At 39.4% G+C, this 25,416-nt stretch overlaps 1 protein-coding gene across 3 annotated transcripts in view; it reads right to left on the reverse strand.

Annotated features, from left to right (window-relative positions):
• The window catches only part of LOC127355743 (vesicle-fusing ATPase), a 48,656-nt gene that overhangs the window by 4,017 nt on the left and 19,223 nt on the right, over positions 1-25,416 (reverse strand). For 2 of the 3 annotated variants that reach the window (XM_051386864.1, XM_051386862.1), the window contains 19 exons: positions 21,235-21,320; positions 18,818-18,917; positions 18,653-18,692; positions 17,027-17,193; positions 16,793-16,900; positions 14,665-14,740; positions 13,305-13,460; positions 12,510-12,709; positions 12,262-12,427; positions 9,264-9,338; positions 8,124-8,311; positions 6,933-7,028; positions 6,683-6,839; positions 4,978-5,111; positions 4,620-4,766; positions 3,185-3,319; positions 2,782-2,895; positions 1,651-1,706; positions 1,326-1,383 (listed from right to left, as the gene is read on the reverse strand). In XM_051386864.1, the coding sequence (XP_051242824.1) occupies positions 1,353-1,383; positions 1,651-1,706; positions 2,782-2,895; positions 3,185-3,319; positions 4,620-4,766; positions 4,978-5,111; positions 6,683-6,839; positions 6,933-7,028; positions 8,124-8,311; positions 9,264-9,338; positions 12,262-12,427; positions 12,510-12,709; positions 13,305-13,460; positions 14,665-14,740; positions 16,793-16,900; positions 17,027-17,193; positions 18,653-18,692; positions 18,818-18,917; positions 21,235-21,320 (2,232 nt within the window). In that variant the 3' untranslated portion in view covers positions 1,326-1,352. The remainder of the gene's footprint in view (positions 1-1,325; positions 1,384-1,650; positions 1,707-2,781; positions 2,896-3,184; positions 3,320-4,619; positions 4,767-4,977; positions 5,112-6,682; positions 6,840-6,932; positions 7,029-8,123; positions 8,312-9,263; positions 9,339-12,261; positions 12,428-12,509; positions 12,710-13,304; positions 13,461-14,664; positions 14,741-16,792; positions 16,901-17,026; positions 17,194-18,652; positions 18,693-18,817; positions 18,918-21,234; positions 21,321-25,416) is intronic. The other variant, XM_051386863.1, reaches the window with a different exon arrangement.

The following is a 25,416-nucleotide window of genomic DNA, read 5'->3' on the forward strand; positions in this document are numbered from 1 at the left end:
TGTGCTTGACGACCTGGGAATTAGAACAAGCTGTTAAATGTGTAGGGAAACTACCATGAAACTTGCAAAAAAAACGGCCTCCATAGAAGTGGACCCGCTCCTTCTATAGATAGCTCATTCTCATAGCTTATTCTAAAGTAACAAAAACACAATGAGTCCTACATTCAGGTGATTATACACCAATGAAAACATCTTTATGTTATATTCCATTTCTGACAATAGAGCCTCCTAAATGTTACACACTGGACCTTTAAAGTTAAAAAATATTATGAGTGAGAATGTCAATTTAAGGGGCAGGCTTATTATTGTAATTAATGGATTGTATGCCATGGAAAAATCAATTTTGCTAATAAAAGAGAAGAAGATGAAAGGGCAAAGGGCCGGTCAAAGACATTTTAAGCGCGACTATTTAACTTAACACACTTTTTCCTCTTACAAATTGTAAGATGAATTTATAAGAAAATTTGTTCAATACCCTCTATGCTTTGGTGACACTGCCGTTCTCTGTATCATATACGACCAGTACCTAGTCGCTAATGTTAGCTAACTTTACATTGATATTGCTGTGTAACTTATATTGATGACTCTTTTCTCATTCTCTCATCATCAGCATTTGTCATTATCATGTGAGCATCCCTTGTGGCCCCAGTGGCGACTGTTAACCAAAGTTACATAGTCCCGCTTCAAAGGTCCAGTGTGTAGGAGTTAGTGGCATATCTAGCATTAAAGTTGCAGATTTCAACTGACTCGCATCCTCCCTTTCCATGAGGGAGAAACTATGATGGCTATGAAATGAATGAAAAACGCAAACAGCTCTATATAGAATCAGTTTTTGGTGTGTCTGCTCTGGGCTACTGTATAAACCTGGCAGTTCAACATGGCAGCCTCCATGGAAGGCAACCCATGGCGTCTGTAGATAAAAACAGCTCATTCTAAGGCAACAAAAACACAACCATTCTTATTTTCAGGTGATTATACACTAATGAAAACATACTTATGAATATTATATTCCATTTCTGCCAGTAGATCCTCCTCAATGTTACACACTGGACCTTTTACACTTTGAAATGAATGACACAAAATAAATCATTTGGAAAAATGAAAAATTTGACTCCTCAGCATAAATGCTTTTGTGTAAAATGTACTGTACACTAAAACACAATTCAAACAGTTATCTTAAGCTGCTACTGCAATAACATTCCTACAGCAGTAGGGAAATAACTATGTAAATGCTAATCTAATTGCTAACTAGTAAGCTACAGGTTTTGTACTCCTAATCTTTAGGCACAAGTCTCATCTCAACATTGCTTTGGTGTTGATCTTACCGGTGCACAGCGAGACCGTTTGACAGCTTAAATTCGGATTTGATCGCCTTCATTCAACCTGGTGATCGCAAAATAAAGCCGTTATAGTCTAAAGTTAGTGAGAAGAGGATTGCTAGCCCTTTTCTCCACTGTTAGGACAATAGGCACATATACTCTGTATGTGCAGTGTGAAAATATAATATTGGAGTCTTCAAAATCAATATGTATTCTTGTGTGACATTACTGAGCCATTTTCAAGATGGGAATAAAATAAAGAGGGTTTAAGTGGATGATGTTGACAAGCAATGAAATGAAAATGTGATTGGTGCAGTACGCTTGTACTCACGCCCCCTCGTCTCTGAGCAGAGACAGGAACTTGGACACTCTGTAATCCTGGTCCATCTAGAGAGGGTAAAAGAAAGTAGAGGGAGAGAAAGATTGAACTGTCTGTCACAGCAGAAACAAATAATCAGCAAGTCAATATGGGTCCTTGCAGTCACATCAGAAGTCTCCCATTTTGGACGTCCACTGGAGCACAAATGGTAGCTACATATCACCTGTTGTCCAGTGACTGCAGACCGTAGACTGCATAAAATAACCCATAGGTTTCTGAATTTTCTTAGTTATACAAACTTTAAGCCTTGATATCTGCTAAGTTTGGTTTTAACTAGTTATTTGAAGCTATAGAAAGGGGGTTTCATGTCATGATGGACAGCTGAGCCCTGCTTGCGATTGAGTCGGCTGGCTGTATGGGCGGTACTTTGATTGCCAACCCTGATCACTATTGCGCAGGCTCTGAATGGCGAAAGATGGCAGCTGTTGTATGCAGGGTATCTTGGCTTCATTTTTGTACAGTGGGAGGAAGTGGAGACGCGACATCCATCTTTTTTATGTCGAGGGTTAAGGCATGATCGAAGACAGTGGCAAGAAACAATGAGCCTCCCTCAGAGCCATGTGTTCTAAAATGTTAATAACCATTGGACATTGAACACCAGTGTTCTGCCCATGCATGTTCATAAAAGCTGTTCAGCTGGCAGTGCAAAAATGACACAAAATCTTTCATTATAGGGGTTTATGTGGACTATTTCTTGGCTGGGCTGTGTTGTAGGAACACTCAGTATTACAGGATCACGTGACGTACACTGGCCCAAAAATCAGTGGGAAAAGAATAACTGGACTGTCACAAGCCCCTCGAAAAAACTCTTTATTTATAACTTTTATAATCAGAAGTTGGTCCATTGAGACCAATAAAACTTGTAAAGTCTAGAAAAGCCATATTGTTAAATTACTTAATGCAGTTCATGTGTGCAGGGAGCCAACAGGAAGTCAGCTGATCTTGCTGGAGGAACAAACACACATGCTCTTAACCTGAGAAAGACTTAACTCTATGGGCCCAGAAATGCAGAAGCCACCACAGCTTATGCACGGTGGTGTCTGAGCCGTTACTATGGCCCCTGCTTTGGTGAGTTTCCTGTACCTGCAGCGACATCTCGATGAGCCCAAGGAGTTTCTTGATGCCAATCCAGACTCGCTTCCCTTTGAGCTGCTGTGCGATGCTGGCGCGCTCTTTCTCCGTGAAGCTCCCCAGCAGCTACAAGGAAAACAAAGAAAGGAGCTTTTTTCTTACCTTCCTAACCTCCAACCAAACTGCAATACAATACTTCAGCAACTTGATTGAATGCAAATGTTTTTTCCCTGTGTACACAAAGGTTACTGTGCTGGATCTTTCAAGGCTGAGTGTGTGCGTGAATGTGTGCTCTTGAGAATGGGGGATGGTTATGTGTAATTCACCACATTCATCTGAGTGTCCACAGTCGTGAGCCTCTTTACCTCCAAGCAACCAAATATGTTGACTACACTGTATGTCTGTGTGTGAATACCTCTAAAGCTTCAACTAGCTGCTCCCCAGTAGAGATGTTGGGGATGTGGATGGTGGTGCTGAAGGCGTCCAACATCTCCATCTCCTGCAGCACGTCCTTCCTGCTGGTGGTGCCAATGATGAGCAGCTTCCGGCCCTGCAGGAGGAAGAAATGACTTGTTTTGTCCTTTCTTAACTATACCATATGGGAAATTCAATTTCCGTGATTGTCCATTCACAAGTTCACGATTTCAAAAATGTAATACCAATGAGTTTGGACCGATATAACCACAGCCATAGTGTAGGTTTTCACTAGGTTTAGGTAATTCTGAAATAAACATATAAACTGTTCCAACTTTTGTTGATCTAATTACTTTTATGAATCAACTGACTCCACTTAAATGAAACTATTTGTTAATGCAGTAAAACACTGAAAGCCTGATTATTACACATTATACAATTGTCATCTTAAAGCAATAGTATAACGTTTGGGAAACATGCTTATTTGCTTTGTTACAGAGAGTTACATTCAAAAATGTATATCACTCTTGTATCTATGCTAAGGAAATCAACTGCAGCCTTAATATTTACCGTACAGATATGAGAGTGATACGGATATTCCTAGCTAATATTTTCAATAAAGCAGAGTTTTTCCCAAAATGTCAGAAGATTGTCACACTGGTGATCTTCTATGTCTTTTTTATTAACCAAAAATTGCATGAAAAGACCACAATCAAAAAGGTGTTAGGGGCCGATCACACAGAAACACATCACTATGGGCGAACAGGAGAAGGCAAAGAGTGAAAAAAACTGCTGCATGCACAACCGGAATATGATTACTGGGGGAAAAAAGTGGATTCAAGCAGACGTCGAGCTCTAGATGAGTAAACTCTAACTTCATTTCAAAGAGGTGGATACCTGAGTTTACCCCCCCGCTATACCCCTGCTCCATAGCTCTCACACTATCTACCGGCATAGTAAACGGCATCAAATCAGGAAGGAAGTGGTAGTGTAGTAAAGCCCGCCTCTTGCTTGATTTGATTAGTTTGTCTGGGTCAAGAATGACACTGTTAGGAACTATTGTTCTCTGTGAACCCTGCTGTTGAACACAGCTCCTAGCCCATTTATTCCTACTGAAGAATGTGTCACAAATAAGTAGTTTTAGTTTTCAAAAAGGCTCAGTGATTTTCTTAAACAGTTGGGCACTGAAATATTTAGCTAACATTACTCAAAGCAGAGGTCTGGTGAGTTCTCTTCTCTCTGCACACCTCCAATTATTTCCATTGCCTTTGGGTGTGTGTTCACGCTCCTTCATCAGTGCAACAGTGTGGCTCACTGATGTGTGTTTAATTATTAATCACAGAGAAAGAAGAAGACGAATAGTAATTAGGATCCATTTGTTATTGGTTTTGGTCTTTTAGTAACAATATGTACAGAGGGTGCAGATGCACTCTAACCTTTGGGGGAGCTTTCTTCAGCAGCACCAGCAGAGCCTGGAGTACCAGGTTGGAGAACCGAGGTCCGATGGGGACATAGTCCAGCAGACGCTCAATGTCATCCACCACCACACAGCTGAGCTGCGACTTGTAAGCATCCTCAAAGATCTGAAACAGAGGGAGGGAGGGAGAGACAAAGGAGCAACAGGCAGGGAGGATGCAGAGAGGCATTAATGGGTGGAAAAAACAAAGGGAGGAGTCATTGGTGAAAGGGAAGGAGCAATTAAACAGATTAAATGGTTCCATAAGCCATTGTTCAAATGCAAATGTTTCAGTGTTTGCTCACATACTCTAAGGGTTAAAACACTGCAGCACTTACCTTTTTGATTGCCTGGCACTTAGAGATCTCTGAGTATCCAATCATCTTGTCTGGAGAGCAGATCTTAATGAAGGGGAACTGCGAGTCCTCTGAAATCTTAGCTGCCAAGGCTGTCTTTCCACTGTGGGGTGGACCTGCGTGTGTGTGTGTGGAGAGGAAAGGAGGGGTACAATTCACTGCCTGCGTGTGTTTGTATGTGTGAAGCTTTTCAGTGGGGTGAAAGCTGACGTGTTGTTTGAGTCATTTAATGCAAATAAGCAATTTTTTCACTGTTTAAACACATTTTACTTAAAGGTTGATTCCAGTTTATTTCAACCTGGTGTATAATACTGTTTTCACAGCAGCCATTTTTTACATGAAATAGTCAGGTAAACACAGATCTTACTATTTACTTAATAAGGTTCCGTTCCATTCAGGTCAAACAGAGTCAGGGTGCTGTTGTTGTGCACCAAATGACTACAGTCCTATTGACTCACTATGCAAATGCAGGTGTCCAATCTAGGAGACGCAACTTTTAGTCAGTATGCAGTACAGAGCTGGGACCAACTGTCTGATGGTCTTAGGAACGCCACAAGAATTATAGTAAAAATTGTGCTTTTGCTATTTTAATTTCTTATTCTTTCTCTTTATTAAATTCTATTATATTGTTTTTAAATTGTATAAGTATATAAGTGTGTTGTTTTAACTCTAAATTGTGCTCTTTTATATTAAATTGTGTTGTTTTATCTTTTTTTGGTCTTTTATTTGACAGTGACAGCTGAAGATAGACCGGAAGGGAGGCAGAGAGAGGGGATGACATGCAGCAAAGGGCCTCAGGTTGGATTCGAACCCAGGGCCGCTGCAGCAACGACTCAGTACATGGTCGCCAGCTCTACCAGGTGAGCTAACCGGGCACCCAAGGCTGTTGTTTTATCTTTGAACTGTCTTGTTTTTAACCTCACTGTACAGCACCTTGAATCTACCTTTGTGTATGAAACGTGCTTTGTAAATAAACTGCCTTGCTTTGCCTTGCCATGTTGGCTCACTGGAAAGGACAGTCCGGCTTTTAAACACCCTGTCCGGCTGCAGGTGCAGCCTTAAGCCGGACACTCATTTGTCCTCCTTTTGAGAAAATAACTAAAAAGGTCGCCTTTTGACACATTACCTCGTTAGTTTAATACTTATTGGCTAAAAATGTGTGTCAAAATAAGTAATTTCATTGGTCACATTTTCGTGTGGTGACCTATCAACACATGGCTCATGTTAATATTCAAATGAGCCATGTGTTGATTCACCACTGGATCACAGCAGTTGCTACCACCAGGCTGTCAATCAAGCTCATAACGTGAGCTAACGTCGGTTGTTGGACTGAAATTCTGAAAATGCTCATACTCATATGTAGATAGGCAAAGCCAAGGTAAAGCCTATACATCTGAAACAGAAGGTGCTGCATTTTTTTTACCCTTTATCTATCCAGATAAAAACATTAAGAACAGTTTCTGTATGATGTTTATTAGACCTATGTAATCTGAATTGGAAGAGCACGTTGTCATGAGCTGTATCTTGTATATTTATTATTAGCTATGTGGTATGTGTATGCACCTTTATGTAATCTGGTGGAAAAACATTCAAATTTAAAACCGGATCATACCAAACAAATATCTGAGTAAAATAGTAAGTAAAGTAGTAAGTAAAATAAAGTATAAATGGCGTGATGACTTCTTACCCTCCAATAACACAGCCACCAGTGGTGTGCGATCACTGTTCTTGGTCTGCTGTACCAGCAGCTCTCCATCATCCAGGACATGAGTGACTGGGTCTCCCCATTTGATGATGCCGTTCATGATGTAGGTGGAGTAATCCTCCTGGTTTGTACCAAATGCCTGGATAAAAGCGTGAGAAAGTGTTAACAACTATATCCCAGGATCATACTGTAATCTGCAGTCAGGAACTATGTCAAAAATCCTGGTACATACAGGTTTTATGTCATTGTTGAGGGACCCCATGAAGTCAGATCTGGTGACCTGCAGCTTCTCTGCCCTCTCCATGTCCACTTCCACTGTAGCTGTAGCCTGGAAAAAGAAGATACACATTAAACTACATCAAAACAATGCCAGGTTTAAAGGGCACTCCACCAATTTTACACATCAAATTCAGATTTACTCCCCATGAGGAGTACTATTCATCCTGCCAAAACTGTTTTATAATGTCTTCTGTGGCTCTGGATACAAAAGTGTCTTCAAAGTATCAAGAGTGTCTATTATATAGGATTTATATGGATTTTAAAGATTCAGTTTTTAATGAGTCTATTGTGACCCCCTAAATTTATGGAAGTGCAATACCAAATCACTGGAATACCCCTTTAACAGTGCAACCAAGTCTCTGCACGTCATGTCTAAACCACACATCCCTACAAAATAAAAGGTTCTTAAAATAATCTCAACTGAGTGTGGTTGTTAATCATATAATGTGGGTGAAAGCTCCAGAAAAAGGGGATAAGCACTTCTTCAGTTTATTTATTCTTTAATTTTGAGATAATTGTGTCTATTGAGGTCACAGCTAACACTTACACACACTAACACTACACTATTGCTTTACTTTTTTGAAAGGAATTCATATATTTTGTAATTTGCTACTTGGTACCCATCATGTTTTGGTGCTTTGGTGATGTAAACAATCAGCTTAATGTTGCACTAGAGTCAGTTTGCTGACAGACTGTTAAGACCTGCAAGGAGAAAGTTACTTGTGAGTTGGGAGCTAGGCTAGCACTACTGCTAGCAAGCTAATCTGCTTGCATGCTTATCTGCTAGCAGGGTTACTTTCTGCTGACCACTACTGACAGTGCAAGCTTTTATTACAATATAACAAAATATATAAACATATATAAATAGATAAAGATGGACGACATGACAGCTCTCCAAAAGTGAAGCCAAAACATCTCTATCTCCCCCTGGTGGCTGACTGCTGTATAAGGCATAAAGCCTGCTGCCTCCATGTTAGCAGATGGGACACGATGTATGTTCAAGTGTTCATTTTCCTAAGTTTGGTTTTAATTGGTTATTTGAAGCTATAAAAAGGTGTTTTACTTCATGACTGACAGCTGAGCCCAGCTCGTGCTTGAGTCAGCTGTGCGTATGAGAGTATTTGAAAGTGCCTTTGCAAGTGACCTTGATGTGTCGGTTCATGGCAGTGGACTGGGCAGCCCTGACCAGCCCCTCCAGCTCTGCACCGCTGTAGTTCTTAGTCTCGGTTGCCAGCTCCTTGATGTCGACATCAGGAGCGAGCAGGCCGAAGTTTCGCATCTTGTTGGTGTGGATGGTCAGGATCTGGACACGACCCTTCTCATCAGGCAGACCTGGAGGTTAGACGATGGGGCAGCAAGGGACAGAGGAAGGTAAGCAGAGAAGGAAATAAATGGATGCCTCTATTCACAAACACATTCAATGCAACTCCATGCTGATTTATAGGCATGATATTTTGATGAAAAAATAAGCAATACAATGAATACATAAAAAGATTTATAGGGCAGAAAAATAGTTTTCATAATTATGGCAAAAAACTGCCAAAACCTGGTAAAAGCCAAGGCTATCAGACAAATCAACAATATAACTAAAGATTAAGAAGATGGAATTATAATGTCTTTGAACTTCTAAGTAGTAACATTTGTTTGTGTTAGCTTGAATGACTAAAATGACTGTACAAACAAGTACCAAGGTTCAAGTGCAAAAATGCAACAACCCTGCTTAAGTTGTACATGTAATTTTAGCATCTTATTAGCCAAGAAATGTAGTTGATTATTCCATTTTCCTCAGCTCTGATAGGTTGTTTTTATTGAGGCACAGTGGATTCTTGCAAATGCCATTAGGATCATTACAACGAATCAAAGGAACCAGATTTTTTCACAGATTATCTGTCTCATGTACTACTGCCAGGATACAGTGAAAGTTACTTTTATAAAGATTACCTACTGCAGCTTTAAAGGGAAATACATTTGACACATTTTACTACATTTTGTCAGTTTCAGAGCTCCATACATAAGCTCTTCTTGTGGAAGGAAAGGTTAGACTGGACTTTTTAAATGTGAAATTGTTTTCACATTGTGCTTTCTAAAGAATAATAAAAAAAAACTCATCTGCTTTTTTTTTGGTACTCATTTAAGTGATCATGTTATATTCTAAAACTACAAGTAACCAATAGGTGATATTTCAGCATTTGAAGTCATGGACAGAGATGAGGGATGCCAACTTTAACCACAATACCAAGTTGAGTTGTTTCTAAAGAAAGAAGAGAGAGAGCTGAACACTTACTAATTTCCATCTTGACCTCAAACCTGCCAGGCCTCATCAGGGCATCATCTATCAGGTCGGGCCTGTTGGTCATACCTGGAGAGGAAGAGAAAACAACACTGAGAGAATGGCAGCAAGGAGGGAGGGCAGAGTTATGTTACTGATGCTGACTGATATATACACTGATACTGTATTAAATTAATTCGTACACTATGATATAATTTTATTATTTCCATTTTCTATGTTATTCTATAAATGTAATGATCTTTTTCTATGTGTGTTGCATTAAGGGACAGCATATTTTCATTTTGTTATACAACCTTGTGTTGTCTAATGATAAATAAATGTCCTGACATTATATGAAGATAGAAGATATCACACAAAAACACAAAGATACTTATATTTATATGATTATACACAAATGAAAATACACATATTATATTCCATTTTTATGGAAGCCCATTTCTGCCAATAATAAAATACTGAGAAAGTTTATCATTATAATTACTCACAGAATCTTTTTTGTTTTCGTCATATTGGGGGAAATGGGCTTCCATACTTTTCTGACATTAGATCCTCCTAAATGTTACACACTGGACCTTTTAAGTTGACAATGGGCCAAGAATCACTTGTACAAACACATTTGTTCTGAAGTTACACATATAAGTCTATCTCCCCCTCTTTCTAAAACCTAAAATAAACTTAGTAATATTCTGTTCACAAACTTATCATCATGGCTTGCCAATTTACTAAGCAGTTTGACAACTTTTTTAAAACATTTAATGATTTGATTGGCATATTTGGTGTGGCAACTTTCAGTTCAGTAGTTGATAGGAAAACTATGTCACTGCAACAGCTTCAGGTCTGTCCAGTCACTATCTCAATGTCAAACTATTCACTCTCTTTATGATTTTTACAGTACAGTGCTGCTCTAGAGACACGTTTAGCAAATTCTTTCTGGTCCTCTAATACTACTACCGTGAATGGAGCGTGCCCACACATGGAGCAGAACAGGTAGTTCTTCTTACAGAATAATTTTGGGGACAGAGTTTATACTAATGATCAAATGTCACGAGTGCACACTCCCTCATGAGCAGAGGGCACAGATCAACACGAAGTGTTTCAAAAAGTAGGAGACGTTTAAGTCAGGATAGGATAGGATTCTTACATGAGGCCCATTGTGTCTGAAAAATTAGGTTCACTCTGGAATTTGAGGGAGAATAACAGCCTTTCCCTAATATATCACATAATGTAACACAGCTATGCATGCTCTGCATATTGTTCTGTATATACTGTCATATCCACCTTCTATTTTGTTGAGCCTGTTGTCCTGTTTATTTATGCTATTCTGTGTATGTACATTGGGAGCAACATAAAACCGAAGTCAGATTCTTTGTATGTGTGCACATACCTGGCCAATAAAAGTGATTCTGATATATATTTTGCTGTATTTGACGTATTTGTACAAATTTCTTATCATTGCTATTCTTCCCTTCAAATGAGATGTCACCCATGTATACGATATCACATCTAAAAGGAATACTAACTCCAAATACATTATTCGGGATGGGGCGATATACAATACTATTGTGATAAAACCCAATTTATTGTGGTGAATTTCCATTATGGTGATAACTGAATATCCTCAGATGGTTTGACTTGAAAAAGCTGTCTAGCTCTCCAGCATACAGTCCTATACTGACTTCCCGATTTATTATTAACAGTGAGACAAGGGGGAGCCTGCATCTTTCCAGTCATTCCAAAACTGGCGTTATTTGTCCCACATAGTCTCCAACAGATACCTCCACCTCTGTGGTGTCATTTCTGCAGGGGTTGTGATAAAATAACTACCAATATTTTTTCAAACAGAATAAATTCCATTGTGCTTAACATATTCTCCTCCAGCCCTCTTCTGAAATTCCCCTCCTTCTCCCACGTCTCTTTTATATACAGTGTATTCTCAGATTTGGACAGGAGAATGCCATTATCCATTCAGGAGATAACACAACAGCATTTCAATCATCATGGAACATTAAAGGTCTGAACATGTGCACAGAAAACAAATATCATTGAATGGTTTTCAATCTGGGGCCCGTTTCATAAAGTGATTTCTGCTTTGCAGCAGCGTCATGTTTCCTACACGACTCTCAAGTGCTCATGCATCGGTCGTAAGCATTCTGTTTGAATTAATCAGTGAAATATGTGTGAACGTGCCTCTGCTTTCTAATCCAAGTCTCTAAATGGTTGTAGAGTGTAAAATAAAACATACTGTTGCAAGCAGAGCGGAATGAGAGACAGGAAGCAGCTCTCAGCGATGTCATCCCTTTAATGACATTCAAAACAGGGGACAAGAACCGGGGCCAGTGGTTCCCAACCTTTTTCCTTAAGGGAGCCCTTTTCCATTATTTAGTAAACTGATGACTCCAGACTCATATTTTATTGATATTTCATATTATATTCCAAACTGTACAATGAACCCTAACAGTGAACTCAGTAACTGCAAGACATTTGTATGAAACCAGTGATTTGGATGGATTTTGAGCAGACAATCTGTCTATCATAAATACTTAACATGCTTCTGTTTTGACAAATTCAGTGTTTGCTTGTCCCTGATGCTTGGCAATTCACAATTTACTGTACTTTACACTTACTTTTCACAGAAGGGAACCAGATGCTGAGATATAGGTCTATTGTGTATATTTAAGTTTTCTAGCTTACCTTAAAACCAAGAAGGCCTTGTGACCCCCTATGAAGCTTTGGCAACCCCCAGGTTGGGAACCACTGCTATAGGCTTTTAGGCCTAAAGCAGACATGTTGACTGACAAGGTGCTGTTATTCCAACAAATCTAAAGACTGTTGTTCTGTCTGTGAGCAAAGCAATGCTCTTCTTGTGTGAGTAAGGTAGCTTTCAAGTGTTGTGTTACAAACGGGGGGTGGGTGGGACTCTAAAAGGTTGAGAACCATCTTACAGCTGTTAGGTATGTTAACGCGGTGAATCAGTCCCCTCTCATATACTGACCGATGACCAGGATGTTGTTAAGTTGCTCCACGCCGTCAATCTTAGACAGGAGCTGGTTGACCACAGTGTCGTGCACGCCCGTGCTGCTGGCGCCTGTGCCTCTCTGCTTGCAGATGGCGTCCAGCTCATCGAAGATGATGATATGGAGGCCGCTGTTGGCTCCGAGCTGGAGACAGGTCCAAATGATGAGTTCAGTCTTGTTTTCTTTTAAATTGAGCTTATAGAAAAGTGCACTGAGCGTCTCTCACCCTCTTCTGCTCCTCCTCCGCGTCGGCGAACAGTTTGCGGATGTTGGCCTCAGACTCTCCTACATACTTGTTGAGGATCTCTGGGCCGTTGACGACCTTGGGCTCGCGGGCATTGAGCATCTTACCGATCTGCCTGGCCATCAACGTTTTACCACAGCCCGGAGGCCCAAACAGCATGATGCCCTTCACGTGCTTACAGCCTGGAGCACAGAAAACGGGGAGGGTGACAAACGCCAAAGGGAATGAAGACAAAAATGGAAGGGAAAAAGAGTAAGATGGGAGTGAAATGAAAGGATCGAGGAAAGAGTCAGAGGGAGGAGGCAGAAGAGGAAAAAGACATCAGAGGGAGAAAAGATGTATGCATGTTATAAAATAGTTTTATGTGCCAGAGGGGGGAGAAACCAAGTTAATAAAATGAATCATAGAACCAGTGAATAAATTCTATGTTATTGTCTGTGTGTGAGAGAGAAAAAATAGCTGCTGTTGCACTGTGAATAACCCAGTTTCCTCCATCGTATTACTGTATATTACATTTTGCTACTGCGGGGAATATGCAGCATACAAATTTACTAGCAAGGTTATCCCAACCAGGTTTTGACACTTCATTTACAGTAAAACCCAAAAGCCAAAGAATTACTTGCATCACATCCATTTCATATGAAGCAGGTTTTAAACCTCATAAATAGTCAATAGAGTCAATAAAGGATGTTAGACAACAGCACAAAAAACCAAGGCAATCTGGCACGGTTAAATCAGGAAAAGCAACAAAAAAAGAGTGAGGATAGAGTTTCTCACCCATCTGCTCCACAATGTCTGGAGGGAAGACTCGGGAAGCAAAGGCTCTGCGGAAAATGTCGGAGAATTCCCTGTCCAGACCTCCAATTCCCATCTTCTCAAAGTTCCATTCTGGGTTGATGATTGTCTGTCGGGCCTCCTTGGTCTTTGCCTTACCTGTTAAAAAACATAAAGGAACTACATCAGTGGAAAATAACAATGATAACATATATGTTAAAGCAAGTGACTACATGAGGATAGATGAGAGCAGGCATATGTCACTTTCTTGTCTTCACTGCCCCCTTTTGGGTGAAGTGCTGTAAAAGTGCTGTAAAAGTGCCCAGTGGTACTATGCCTAAAAGCTGCTGTGTTGAAAAACCCAGTTTATTTTCTTTACTTCCCCAAAGAATGAAGGACAGTAAAAGAAGAGATCTGTGGCTTTAGGTTATCCACAGAGAGGATACAAAATGGTAAACTGTCAGTATGTGTCTGTGGGAAAGGTCTAATCACAAGTTAAAGTAAAGTTAATGATGTTACTGAGTAAATGACGTTTGTGCACATTGTAACTGTAGATTAAAGAGAATCAGTAAAGTGTCTCAGTGATGGTGTAAATAAAGTTTTTAATGAAAAGAAATGTATCAGCATAAAGTAATGCAAGAAATGGAGATAAAACCTGACTCGTAGTAAAACGTTGATTATAAACACAAAGAGTCTGAACGATATCAGAAATATGAGATTCACTAAGGTAGTTGTATGTCAGGTCCGTCCACTGTGATGGAGGCAGACTAAAGCTCATCAACCCCTATTTCTTTATTTCTTCCATACAATGACACTGATCTTTGATTGGCGATGATTACATAATTGTTTGCCTCGTTGGCCATAGCTAAAAAGCAATATGGCAATCTTATTTTATGCTATTAGATTGGGAAAGATCTCAGAATTTACATTTACGGCCAGTCAAATTAGAGGAACTGCTTTCACCCAAAAGGGGGCCCACGCTCTCATCCTCTATAGAGGATTGTGACAGGAAGGAAAATGGGATTTCTGAGGAGCTCAATAATGAATTAAAAACCACCAAATTAAAGCAGTTTGATCCGTTCTATCTCTTCTTTAAGTCTGCCTTTTTCTTTAGCAGACAGACGGAGGTGATGCATTAATGAGAGCATACTGTAATGTGCTCTTACTGCCATCCTGTGGAGGAACTAGGTAAGAGACTGTTGTTTATGCAGCACCATCAAGATTGAAATATTCCCTTCAGAAAAAGAGGTTCTGACCATGTTTACCCTCTTGATTTAGTCCTTCTCTTAGCCCCTCAAAATCCAGATCCTGACTGAGGTCAATTAAGTTTGAGGAAACCTGTAGGGAGAAATAAGGAACGTACCAACCAGTGTAAGGGATGAACTCTCTGCCTTCTCAAAAATCACCTGGCTGTTTCCCACCATCAGCCCAATGTCGATCTGTCAGAGGAAACAGAGTCACTATCAGTCCGTGCTCCGTTCAGAGAGGTGACATATCTACACTGCAGGGGCGGATCTAGAGGGGTGGCACCCCAGTTTGGTGTCAAATTTAACACATTAATTTAGATATTTAAAAAAAAAAAAAAACATAAATGACTGTAATGATCTGTTATTGCCACATTTAAACATTTAAGTGATAGTCTTAGGTTCAATGGAGAACTATTATATTATTATAAATATAAAACAATGTCTGGATTTCTCAATGCCACCTTTAGATATTTCTATTCAGTGCTTTACTAATGTGCTACAATAATTTTGGGGCTTTTCTAAGCAAATATTGATATATGTGATTGATTGTGATTAAGTCTGAATATATTTCTGCCACCCCCACATCACCTATCAATCAATCACTTTAGGACATCTTTTCCTCAGATTGTCTGATGATTTAGAAATATATCTCCCATCTACTGATTAAAACATTAGCTCATTTACATGGAGACTATTAATGCACTATGGGCACAACTGAAAAGACATATACAAGAGCAAATGCACACAATGCAAGTAAATGCAGCAAAAATTCCCCAAAAGGCAACAAATAAAACTTGTACATAATATGTGATTTGCAGCATCTCTGATTTTGTAGCGGATTGGTCATTTGACATTTTCCTAATGTTTGAAGGAAAAAAAGTAATCTCAAGAAAGTAAAAAAGCCTTGTTTGTCTAAAGCTGTTGTCTAAAAAGAAAAATAATCTTGTTTAGATAAAATATCTGTGTCTTAATAAGATTGTCATGGTTTTGGGTTTTTATTTTGTTATGTCCTGTTTTATTTTGTAGTTTTACTCCTCTTGTGTCTCGTTTTACTCCTAAGCTATGATATTACAGCCCATATTGAGCTCGATTTAACCAATAACAAGCTACAACAATGGTTTGCATAATACCCCAGCAGAGGAACAAGATTATTTTCCTCAGTTTAACAGAAAGTAGTCTTGTCCCAGTGTTGGAAATAAAGCAGCTGTTTAGTTTTTCATTGTTTCAATAAAAAAATGCTAAAAATAAGAATGCTTCTGCTGCTTCATTGAAGACACTTACTGTTATTATGCTGAATAAATTGTCTTATTGTTTTTTTCTAATTATTAATCTTAGATTAACTTCAGCAAGGACTCAGCCCTTTAAAGGTGCTGTAAGTAAAATTGGTAGGCTCCCATCCTTCCTCTCCACCTAACCACATAATAACATAACATCATTTCTGCTGCCTGCCCTTGAGAACCGCCTCTTTGTGGAGTTCTCTCTCCTGATTGGATACCAGAAAATATATTCTGTTTACTGCAGAAAGGAGGGACTGGGAGACACATGTCAGTGACTGAACACTCTGTATGAGTAATGGCTGACTGAATGTAGAGATCCTTATTTACACTTATTTTCATAAAGTGATGTGCCTCATTTCTGTATTTGGAGCGTTCCTGAATTGGGAGCAAATTTCTCTTAATGTTTGTATTTTTATTTTTGTAGTTTAGAATCTGTTGCCTTTTTAGATATGAAGTGCATTTCTCTGTGTTTGTGCCTGTGCTGGTGAATGCATTTTGTCCAATGGGGCCACTGTATTAATGTGCATGAATAAATACACAATGAGCACAATGCAATAAGTTGTGTCGTAGAATGCTCATCTGTATTACAGTGGCGTCAGTTGTCAGATGGGTGTGTATGATGATCAAGATGATGAGTAAACAAAATGATTCACCAGAAGCCATTAAGCAGTGGCAGTATATGGGAAACATATGGCATATATGGGGATGGGGCAGAATCCCATCGGGACTGGATCACTAAGAGCTTTCTGTAGCTGCGTGATAACATTCCCATTTCCTCGAAAGAGGAAAAAAAACAAGACACATCTACTCTCATAACTAATTTCAATAAAAGGCCAAATTTGAGAAAGGCTTGCGAACACCTGAACCTTCACCTGAATGAACACTGCAAACCTTTGATTTGACTCGTTTTTATGATAAATCTCATAAATATGCACATGAAGCACCGGAGCTGTGCAAGGTCAGGTACCTTCTGTTTCTTTCCAGAGGCTGGCTCTCCTCTGAGGATGCTGGCATCCATGGCCTCGATATCCTTTACCATCAAGCCAAACAGCTTGTCGCAGAAACTAAACACGAGCTGAGGGACGGAGAAAAGCAAGAGGATGATCAAAAAACCCACAGAGCAACATCAAGGAGCAAAGAAGAAAGCAACAAGTTTGGTTGCGTGTCTGTGTGTGAGCCTCGATATTTTGAGAACATGAACCTGCTGGGTAACAGAGAAGGCCTGGTTGTTGAACTGTTGGATAAACTCGGCGGCCATCTTGTCTGAGTCGTAGGGGGAGGAGTCGGTACTCTTCTTCTGCAGGAAGTCAATTTCGATTGTCATGGCGCCGATGCACTGCTTGGACTTGTCAAAGTTGTAGTTGGACACTGAGGGGACAGATGGACAGGGGCACACTGATCTCAGGATCTCAAGCTTCAATGGAAAGACCGAAAGTACAGACAACAACAGAATGCACCTACCACACATTAGACTATCACAGGACAGAATAAAGTCATTAAAAGAATCCATACAGTATCACAAAATATCACTTTGTTAACATATATGACTTAGCTTACTACCTAAAAGACCTTATTGCTTTAAGGAGTTAGCATTAACATGAACTACGTTGTTTGGGGTTACAGGTCACATTGATATCAACATTCTGGGTGCTGTTAGCATGTTTGGTTAGTCTTTAGACTTTACTTGGTCAACGTCCAAAAAAAGACAGATGGCGGTTGCAGGTGAACACTTGAGGACGCACTGTCCTGTTTAAAATCGGATGTGTGGCAACTTTTTCAGTTAGAGTCAGAAAATGAGACGGGTCAAAAGATAAGACAACACATGGCAATGATCTGAGGCCATTTTCCGTAGTTGAAAATAAATAAATGACTTTCACTAGTTTCACTTTCATAAAGAAAAGGGGGAAAAAACGTATTTAATAAACATCCCAATATTTTTTTGTATTTTCTTACACCCCTAGTTAGCATATCAAACCTAACTTACTGCCAACAGTATACCTTATGCTTTAAAAGCCAGGACTATTTAGGGTTCATTTTGTAAAAAGCACCATAACTGTGTGCAAGGCGGTCAACGTTCTCAATAATGTTTGCATGCTCAGTCCGATTTGAGAATTTGAGATTGGTCTACAAAAGAAAAATGAGAAAATCATATCTTGAACCCAGTATTGTGAATTGAAGTGTGTGTTGAGTGTATTGTTAGATCTTTAAATAAATGATCAGCTGGTGAAAATGCTAAATTATTATTATGCAGCTTTAGCCTTTTAGCATAATATCATGTATGTATCCACCACAGAGCTCCTTTTTTAATGAGTTGGCTGGAAGCGTCAGTCAGCCAACTCATGGACTTAACATTAGTTTAATTAGCTAGCTACAGCTAAGAGCATACTTCAGATGTAATTCCAGACGGCCAACTTGACTGTTACCAGTTAGAAATGATTACCCTACGTTCATCCACCTTTTGTATGAAATCATGGACCCACTGTTGCCACTGGTAATCTGTCATTATATCAGATCAGATCAGAAATACTTCAATAATCCCAGGGGGAAATTATTTTTGTTACAACACTCCAGATATACAAATGACATATTATACAAACAACATATATATATATATACAACATTCAGTACAAAATATATATATATATATATACACAAGATCAATGTACAGTATATATGTATGTATATATATATATATAAATATATACAGTACTATTATACACTGCGTATGTGCTATTTGAGGACAGAAAGCTTGAGAGCTTGTCAATTACAGCACATTTGCCTGTATAGTTAACCATCATTTGCAGCAATCAAATAGAGATTGTTATACCTTCCACCTCCTGGCCAATGGAGAGACCGGCCCATTTCCTCTAAAAGAGAGATAAGTGAAAGAGAGATATGGAAAGATTGAGTATGGAGCCAACAAGTAGTAATTAACTGAGTGTGTGTGTGTGTGTGTGTGTGTGTGTGTGTGTGGGGGGGGGGGGGGGGGAACCTGAGGCAGGCTGAAGGCGATGCTTCCAGCTGCCACAGTGTGGTGGGTCTTTACTGTAAACACAAACTTGTGGTTGGGTGTGGTCTTCACAGTCACATGTCTGCAGAAACAGGAGACAGTTGGACCCGGGTTATTACATTTTTTGGCTAGCACACGACAGTGTCATGCCATGCCTTCTTTCCCTGTATCTATCCTGTTTATTTGTACCTTTCTGTGACATGTCAGTGGTAGCTCCCCACAGTTCCTGTGTAGGGATTAAAGCTTTGTTAATAGATTTTTAACCTCTTCCACTCATTTCCTTCCAATCTTTCAGAGGCTGTAGCGGGCACAGTTTTTGAAAATGAAGAGTGAAGATACTGGTATCCATTGGTTAAACTCTGACCTCAAAATAGAATAAAGCTTATAGGGAATATCCATTTTTTGCAGGTATAAAAGTGCTCTTTTTGATCCAGATGGGGTCCATAATCAGTTGCCCTTCACACATCCAAATAATGGAGAAACATTAGAATTACTTTAGTGTTGTACTTCTGGTCATCAGTCTAGCTTTTGCTACAAGTTTGGTTTCTTCCAGGTCCTGGGAGAAATATGTACCTCTTCAGCTGCTAAATGCTTCACTATGATTGCTGCCTGCTGAAGGCAATTATCCAAAACAGAGTAAAAAGCTCTGTAGAGGTAGGGTAATCACTGGGTTATTTTTTTTTTTCATTGTTGATTAAAAATATTGGTGCAGCTTTAATTCACTCATTCAAATGTGCCACTGGTTTTTACAGTACTCCAGGTCACATCTCATCAGGCTGTTTGGAGACCACACAGCACTATTTAATTGGCCAATTTCCTAGAGGCATTATTGAAGAGTTGTGATTGGCTAATCTCTGATGGTTACTAGGATACTAGTACCTTATTCTCACATAAGCCACCCCAGTTCCAACAAGGCTCATCAAGAGAATTTATTATGAGTGTCTTCGGGTAGAAACAGATTTTGAATAATCTTCCAATGTTGATGCTTAGGAATTGCATTACATTACATACTTGTATCATTCATGTTACCATGTTGGTAGGCTCCTATAGAAGCTTCTTTAAGTCATGACTTTCAAATTACAATATTTTGCCAGCAGAATATGATGTTCTGCATATAGTGATATCAGGAAATAGAAGTTTTCAGTAATCAGCATCAGTGTTCAACCTAAAACCTCCACACAGTGTACTAATGGCGACACTAACATAACTGCTTGGTGGCACTGAATGATAACGACAAGGCTGCAGTTGCCATGGCAGCGCAAATATGACTAACTCATTACTCTTAAAATGAACACAGGTTATTTTTGGTGTGAAATTAATGTGTGCATCAAGATGTATACTATAATAGGATTTGGTTGCAATGCTATAATTGATTTTGTTGTTTCATACTTTTGCAAAAATATGTATGTACATACTTAAGTACATTTGCTGTTGCAATGCGTTGCCCAGTCTGTAAAACCCTCTGTTGTTTGTCAGCAGCTCAGTCCCTTTATTGTTTATTAGCGTCACTTCTTACGTTCACAAAGAGATAAAAGCAGAACAAAAGCAGCAGCAAGAACACGACCACATCTGGAGTGTCTGAGTGCAAAACCAGTGGGAGAGGCTCTTATTTCACCGTGACAAAAAACGGTTTGACTGGGACAAAATAATGCACTAACACTGCACACAAATTAGGGATGTTTGGAACTGTTTGCACCCTTTTTTTATTCCATGTTATTTCATTTAGAGGGTCCACTGTGATAATGCCAATGAAGTGGCAACAGTTGATCTGACAAGGGATGACATGGATACCCACAGTAAAATTATTTGCTTGTCTAAAGTTTCTGTGTGACCCATATGGACTCGTATAACCCTTGAGTCACAGATGTATACCACGTACACATGCACAAGGGGTACACAAGAAATGATGCATGCATGTAGGTCAGCTATAACAGTAACTGTTGATAGAATCATCCTTGTTTACTGGTCGGGGATCAGATCAGAAAATGCTTATATGGCTTGTTTTTAAAAGCAATAACAATGTATTTTGTTGTTTGGCTTCGAGGACTTAGTTTTTAGTGAGAAATCAAGACTTACAGATTATACCAAAAAATATATCAAAACAATAATATGATATTTAGCGAGGCAAGCTGAAAAAATGGTGTATTTTTTAGTATTCTTGCAGCTTTGTTTCATTTTTTACTTTCATTACTTTCATTATTACGATATCCAGCGAAATAATCACACACTGCAAGTCGTGCAGCCTCATATCGGATAATTGACTGTGACCTTCTGGATGAATGATAGGTGATAAGGTGGGTGGGTGGGTGATTGGTGGGATGAAAAAATGATGGATAGGTGCCCGGGTGTGTGCCTGTATTGACAAACGTGACGATGAATAGGCGATAATGACTACTCACTGTCCTGACTGCAGATCTTTCTCGCTCACCACGGCACAATTAGTCAGCGATAGCTCATCTGTCGGGCATCGCGCTGCTTGCATGGTCTGCAGAGAGAAAGGGGAAAAGACAGGTTTAGAAGATATTGAGCAGCACTGATTTTATATTGCAAGAGATATTTTTTTTGCCTTTATTTATTGAATAAAGTACATGAATTAAATAAAAAAAAAGCCTCAGATCAGGAGGGAAAATAAACACTGAATAGACAAAAAAAACCTTTTACCAAAGATATTGTACGACTAGCATAAAATAAATGTTATTAGAAGTGAGAAGTCAGTTTATGCACAACCGGGATTCAGACAGAATGTTTCGGAAGAAAAATCGGTTCCATTCATCAAGAATTTAAAATCCCAGAACAGTATGGATATAATAGTTTCACTAAAGTACCAAAGCCCTTGAAATATTTTTTTTCTTTTCAGCTGTACACTGTAAATCATTTCAAGCTGGTTCAACTTAAAATAAGTTCCCCATCTCCACTAATAATGTAAGCCATCTGAACTTCGAATAACTATTCTTAGTCATCTTTTGAGTTTATAAAACCAGCTGACTTAACTGAACTTTACAAAGAATATATGCTAATACTTAAAAAAATATTAAATTCAGTCAACAATTTTTAAGTCAAGCAGATTTTGTTCAATTATAAGTGTACCAGGGCAGGCGCTGGATTTAAACCTAGTCTTCATCGAGGTTTACATTGTTTTTAATTACGAAAACAAACAACTGCAATTCAAGTTATTAAACACACACATCAAGTTTGCAACATGGATATTTTTTCAAACTACAAAAAGACGGCTCACTTTCAACTATGAAAACATGCACCCTGTGAGGTCTGCTAATATGCTGATGTTTCCTTAGAAACTTAATTTAATGAGCTGAGTGAAGTTTCAGTTGTACATTCATTCAACTCATCACCACTCAAAACAACAAGTCAGAAGAACTCATATACTCAAGTTTATAAATATAAGTGGTCTTGAAAATAGAACTGAAGTTAAATCAACTTGAAATTACTAAAAATATTTTATTATTTTATTTATTTTTTATATTTATCTTTATTTATTTTACCTTTTTATTTAACCAGAAAAGTCAATTGAGAACCAATTATCATTTACAAAGACGAACTGGTCAAAAGGCAGCAACAGTAGGAAAGTTGATACAAGTAAAACATACATACAGCAAATGTAAAAAACAATCCAGTTAAACAGAGGTAAAGTATAAACAGTATGTACACAACAGAAATCAAATTATGTCTTCTGGAGAAGTAGGTTTAAAAGCAGGTTCCCTGCACCTGCAACTGACACATCATCATCATCATCATCATCATCATCATCATCCGCTTCTCTGGGGTCGGGTCGCGGGGGTAGCAGGTCGAGCTTCGCCTTTCGGCTCAACTCTCTTTTCGTGACAACAGTGCGATAATGTGACTGCAATACAGCCCCTGCTGCCCCAATTCTCTGGCCAATCTCCCACTCCATTCTACCCTCACTCGTAAACATAACTCCTACTTGAACTTCTTCACTTGGGGTAAGGACTCATTCCCTACCCAGAGTAGACAATCAACCGGTTTCCTGCTGATTTAGAGGCGCTGATCCTCATCCCAGCTGCTTACTACTCAGCCACAAACCAATCCAGTGAGTGCTGAAGGTCACAGAAGACCCCATGAAAGAAAGTGAAGAGAGATCTGGCCCAGAGGAAGCCCGGGGCCACTGTCTGGAGCCAGGCCTTGAAAGGGGGCCCGAAAGTGAGCGCCTGGTGGCCGGGCTTGCCAGGGAGCCGGTCCGGGCATAGCCTGAAAGAGTGACGTGGACACATCTTCATCCCGCGGACCCACCACTCAAGGGAGAAACCACTGGGGTTGTGTACAATGCCAAATTGGAGGCAGTGAAGGCCAGGGGCCTCAAACCAGACCCAGGCAGCAGAAGCTGGATTTGGGGACGTGGAATGTCACTTCGCTTGGGGGGAAGGAGCTTGTGCAGGAGATGGAGCGCTATCAATTAGATCTGGTGGGGCTTACGTCTACGCACAGTAAATAATATTGAATAATAAGCTATTCAGTTTAATCTGACTTTATCTGTTCCCTCAACAATATCTTTTGAGCCTACAATTCAATTTTACAGGTATGGTAAGACTAGTAGTTTAGTAGTAGTTTAAATATGTTTCAGGTTTGTGTTCGATTTCTACCCAGAACACGTTGCCATGTTCTCATCCTTAACACTAACTGAAAAGCCTTTGTAGTAGTAACTCTCTCTGCAGCACAGAAAAAAGGTACAAGAATCAGCAGGCAGAGAAATTCCAATGCACATCACAGCAGCCTGAAGTGGTAACCATGGCAACTGCATTAAGCAATCAGGCACAGGCTCTGACGATAAATCAGGCTTTACTGCTGGCGGATCTATCACAGGTCCGAATGGCACTGTCCCTAAGAGAGGCAGCAAAGGATGCTGTGCTGCAAATAGTTTAAGTAATTTGTCCCAGCGAGGCTTTACAGCAAATACATGCACACTGGAGGTTACCTCCTCAGTGTTTCCTGATTGATGTGTGTATCACTGTAACTGAAGTGTTTCATTTAAGGCTAACACGATACACCAGCTTGCCGACATTTTTACTGGAGATGAAACAACCAATTTAAAACTGATGCCTCTATTAGGACCACAAGTGTCAAAGAAATATTAATTGAGCATTTCATTAATTAATAACTAACTGCACAATAAAAATAGGCATTCATTGTTAATGAATAGTTACTAAATAAAGAAATGCACTTTAAGTGACACTTGTGGTCCTCCATATTATATGACCTACATAAACAAACAAGACCATCAGGGAGACGACGCTGTTTCTGTGTTTCTCTGCTAGTTATTCTTAATGTCTGCAGACCAGTCAGATTTCCCATGAAATCAATAAAACAAGGCAGTGGAAACACTACCGCTTTTGTCCACAGGGGCCACCAGAATCAATACTTTTTAGATGCTTTAGATGTTGGTAAAAATAACAGGCACTTTCACTTACAGTGAAAAAGTAGCAGCTTCACTACAAAGAAACTGGCATCACTATTTAAAATAAGTAGTTAAATCCAAGTTTCACAAATGATCAATTGATGAACAGATAAGATAGTCCAATATTAAGTTTTCGGTCTCTACTAACTCCTGAGGTAAATGCCCATCTCTTTAGCAGCTAAATGCTCCACTATGTTCACCAGTTAGTCACTACCATTTGGTACTAACTGCTAGTGGTAGTGAGATGGAACCAAAGCAGTAAAGTTCAGGGCCGGACAGATAAACAATCAGCTGAAACTCACTACAAAGCTTTGTAAAGCTGAGGGAGCTGCAGAATGTCATTATAAAAATATCCATTTTATCCATTTTAAATCATTCCTACCATTTGCTTGCAACAGCAGATGTATGTGTGAATAACTCTGAGTCAGGTACTCATGTAGCCTTGCTGTGAGGGTATGTGTTAACACAGTATGGCATATAAACATAAATATCCACCACCATCGGATCAACTTGCAAAGCTGCACCCTCTGCAGCAATTAAACATCAGCATATATCTCCTCTGCTCTCTTGCAGTGCTTTCTGGCTGCTAAACTGCCAGGCCTCCTCATATGGACAGTAGCTTTGGATAGAAAACAAAAACTGTGTCATGGGCAACATTCCAGATCCAACTAAACCAATCTATTGCCTATCTCAGCCAAACCCATACATAATCCCAAGAGATTCTTTGCCAGAGGTACAAATAGACAAATAACCAAATACTGATGCTGTTTGCTATCCTTTTACAGCCATCAGAATTAATATTAATGTGTTTAATAAAGCAAAATTAAAAAAAGGGCCATACTAGATTTGGGATTTGAAACAGCTTTCATTACTTGTGCCTATAAAGTATAAACCACCTGTTGATGACGGAGAAAGGAGACAAAAATCAAAATGATCACCGTATCCTGAGGTATTAAGTTAGACAGGAAAAGATACAGGGGGATGGACACAGTGACAAAAGAGCTGAAGACAAACATTTTACAATATTCTATACACTAGCTGTGTATCTCTGTATAAGAAAATGTTATCAAGAGGAAGTGGGGGACATAGGGACAGAGAGACAAACTGGTAGAAAACACTGCAGTACTGGCAGAGTGCCCACATCACCTGCTCC

The sequence above is a fragment of the Dicentrarchus labrax genome, unplaced genomic scaffold (assembly GCF_905237075.1).
Source record: "Dicentrarchus labrax unplaced genomic scaffold, dlabrax2021, whole genome shotgun sequence".
Classification (NCBI taxonomy): Eukaryota; Metazoa; Chordata; class Actinopteri; family Moronidae; genus Dicentrarchus; species Dicentrarchus labrax.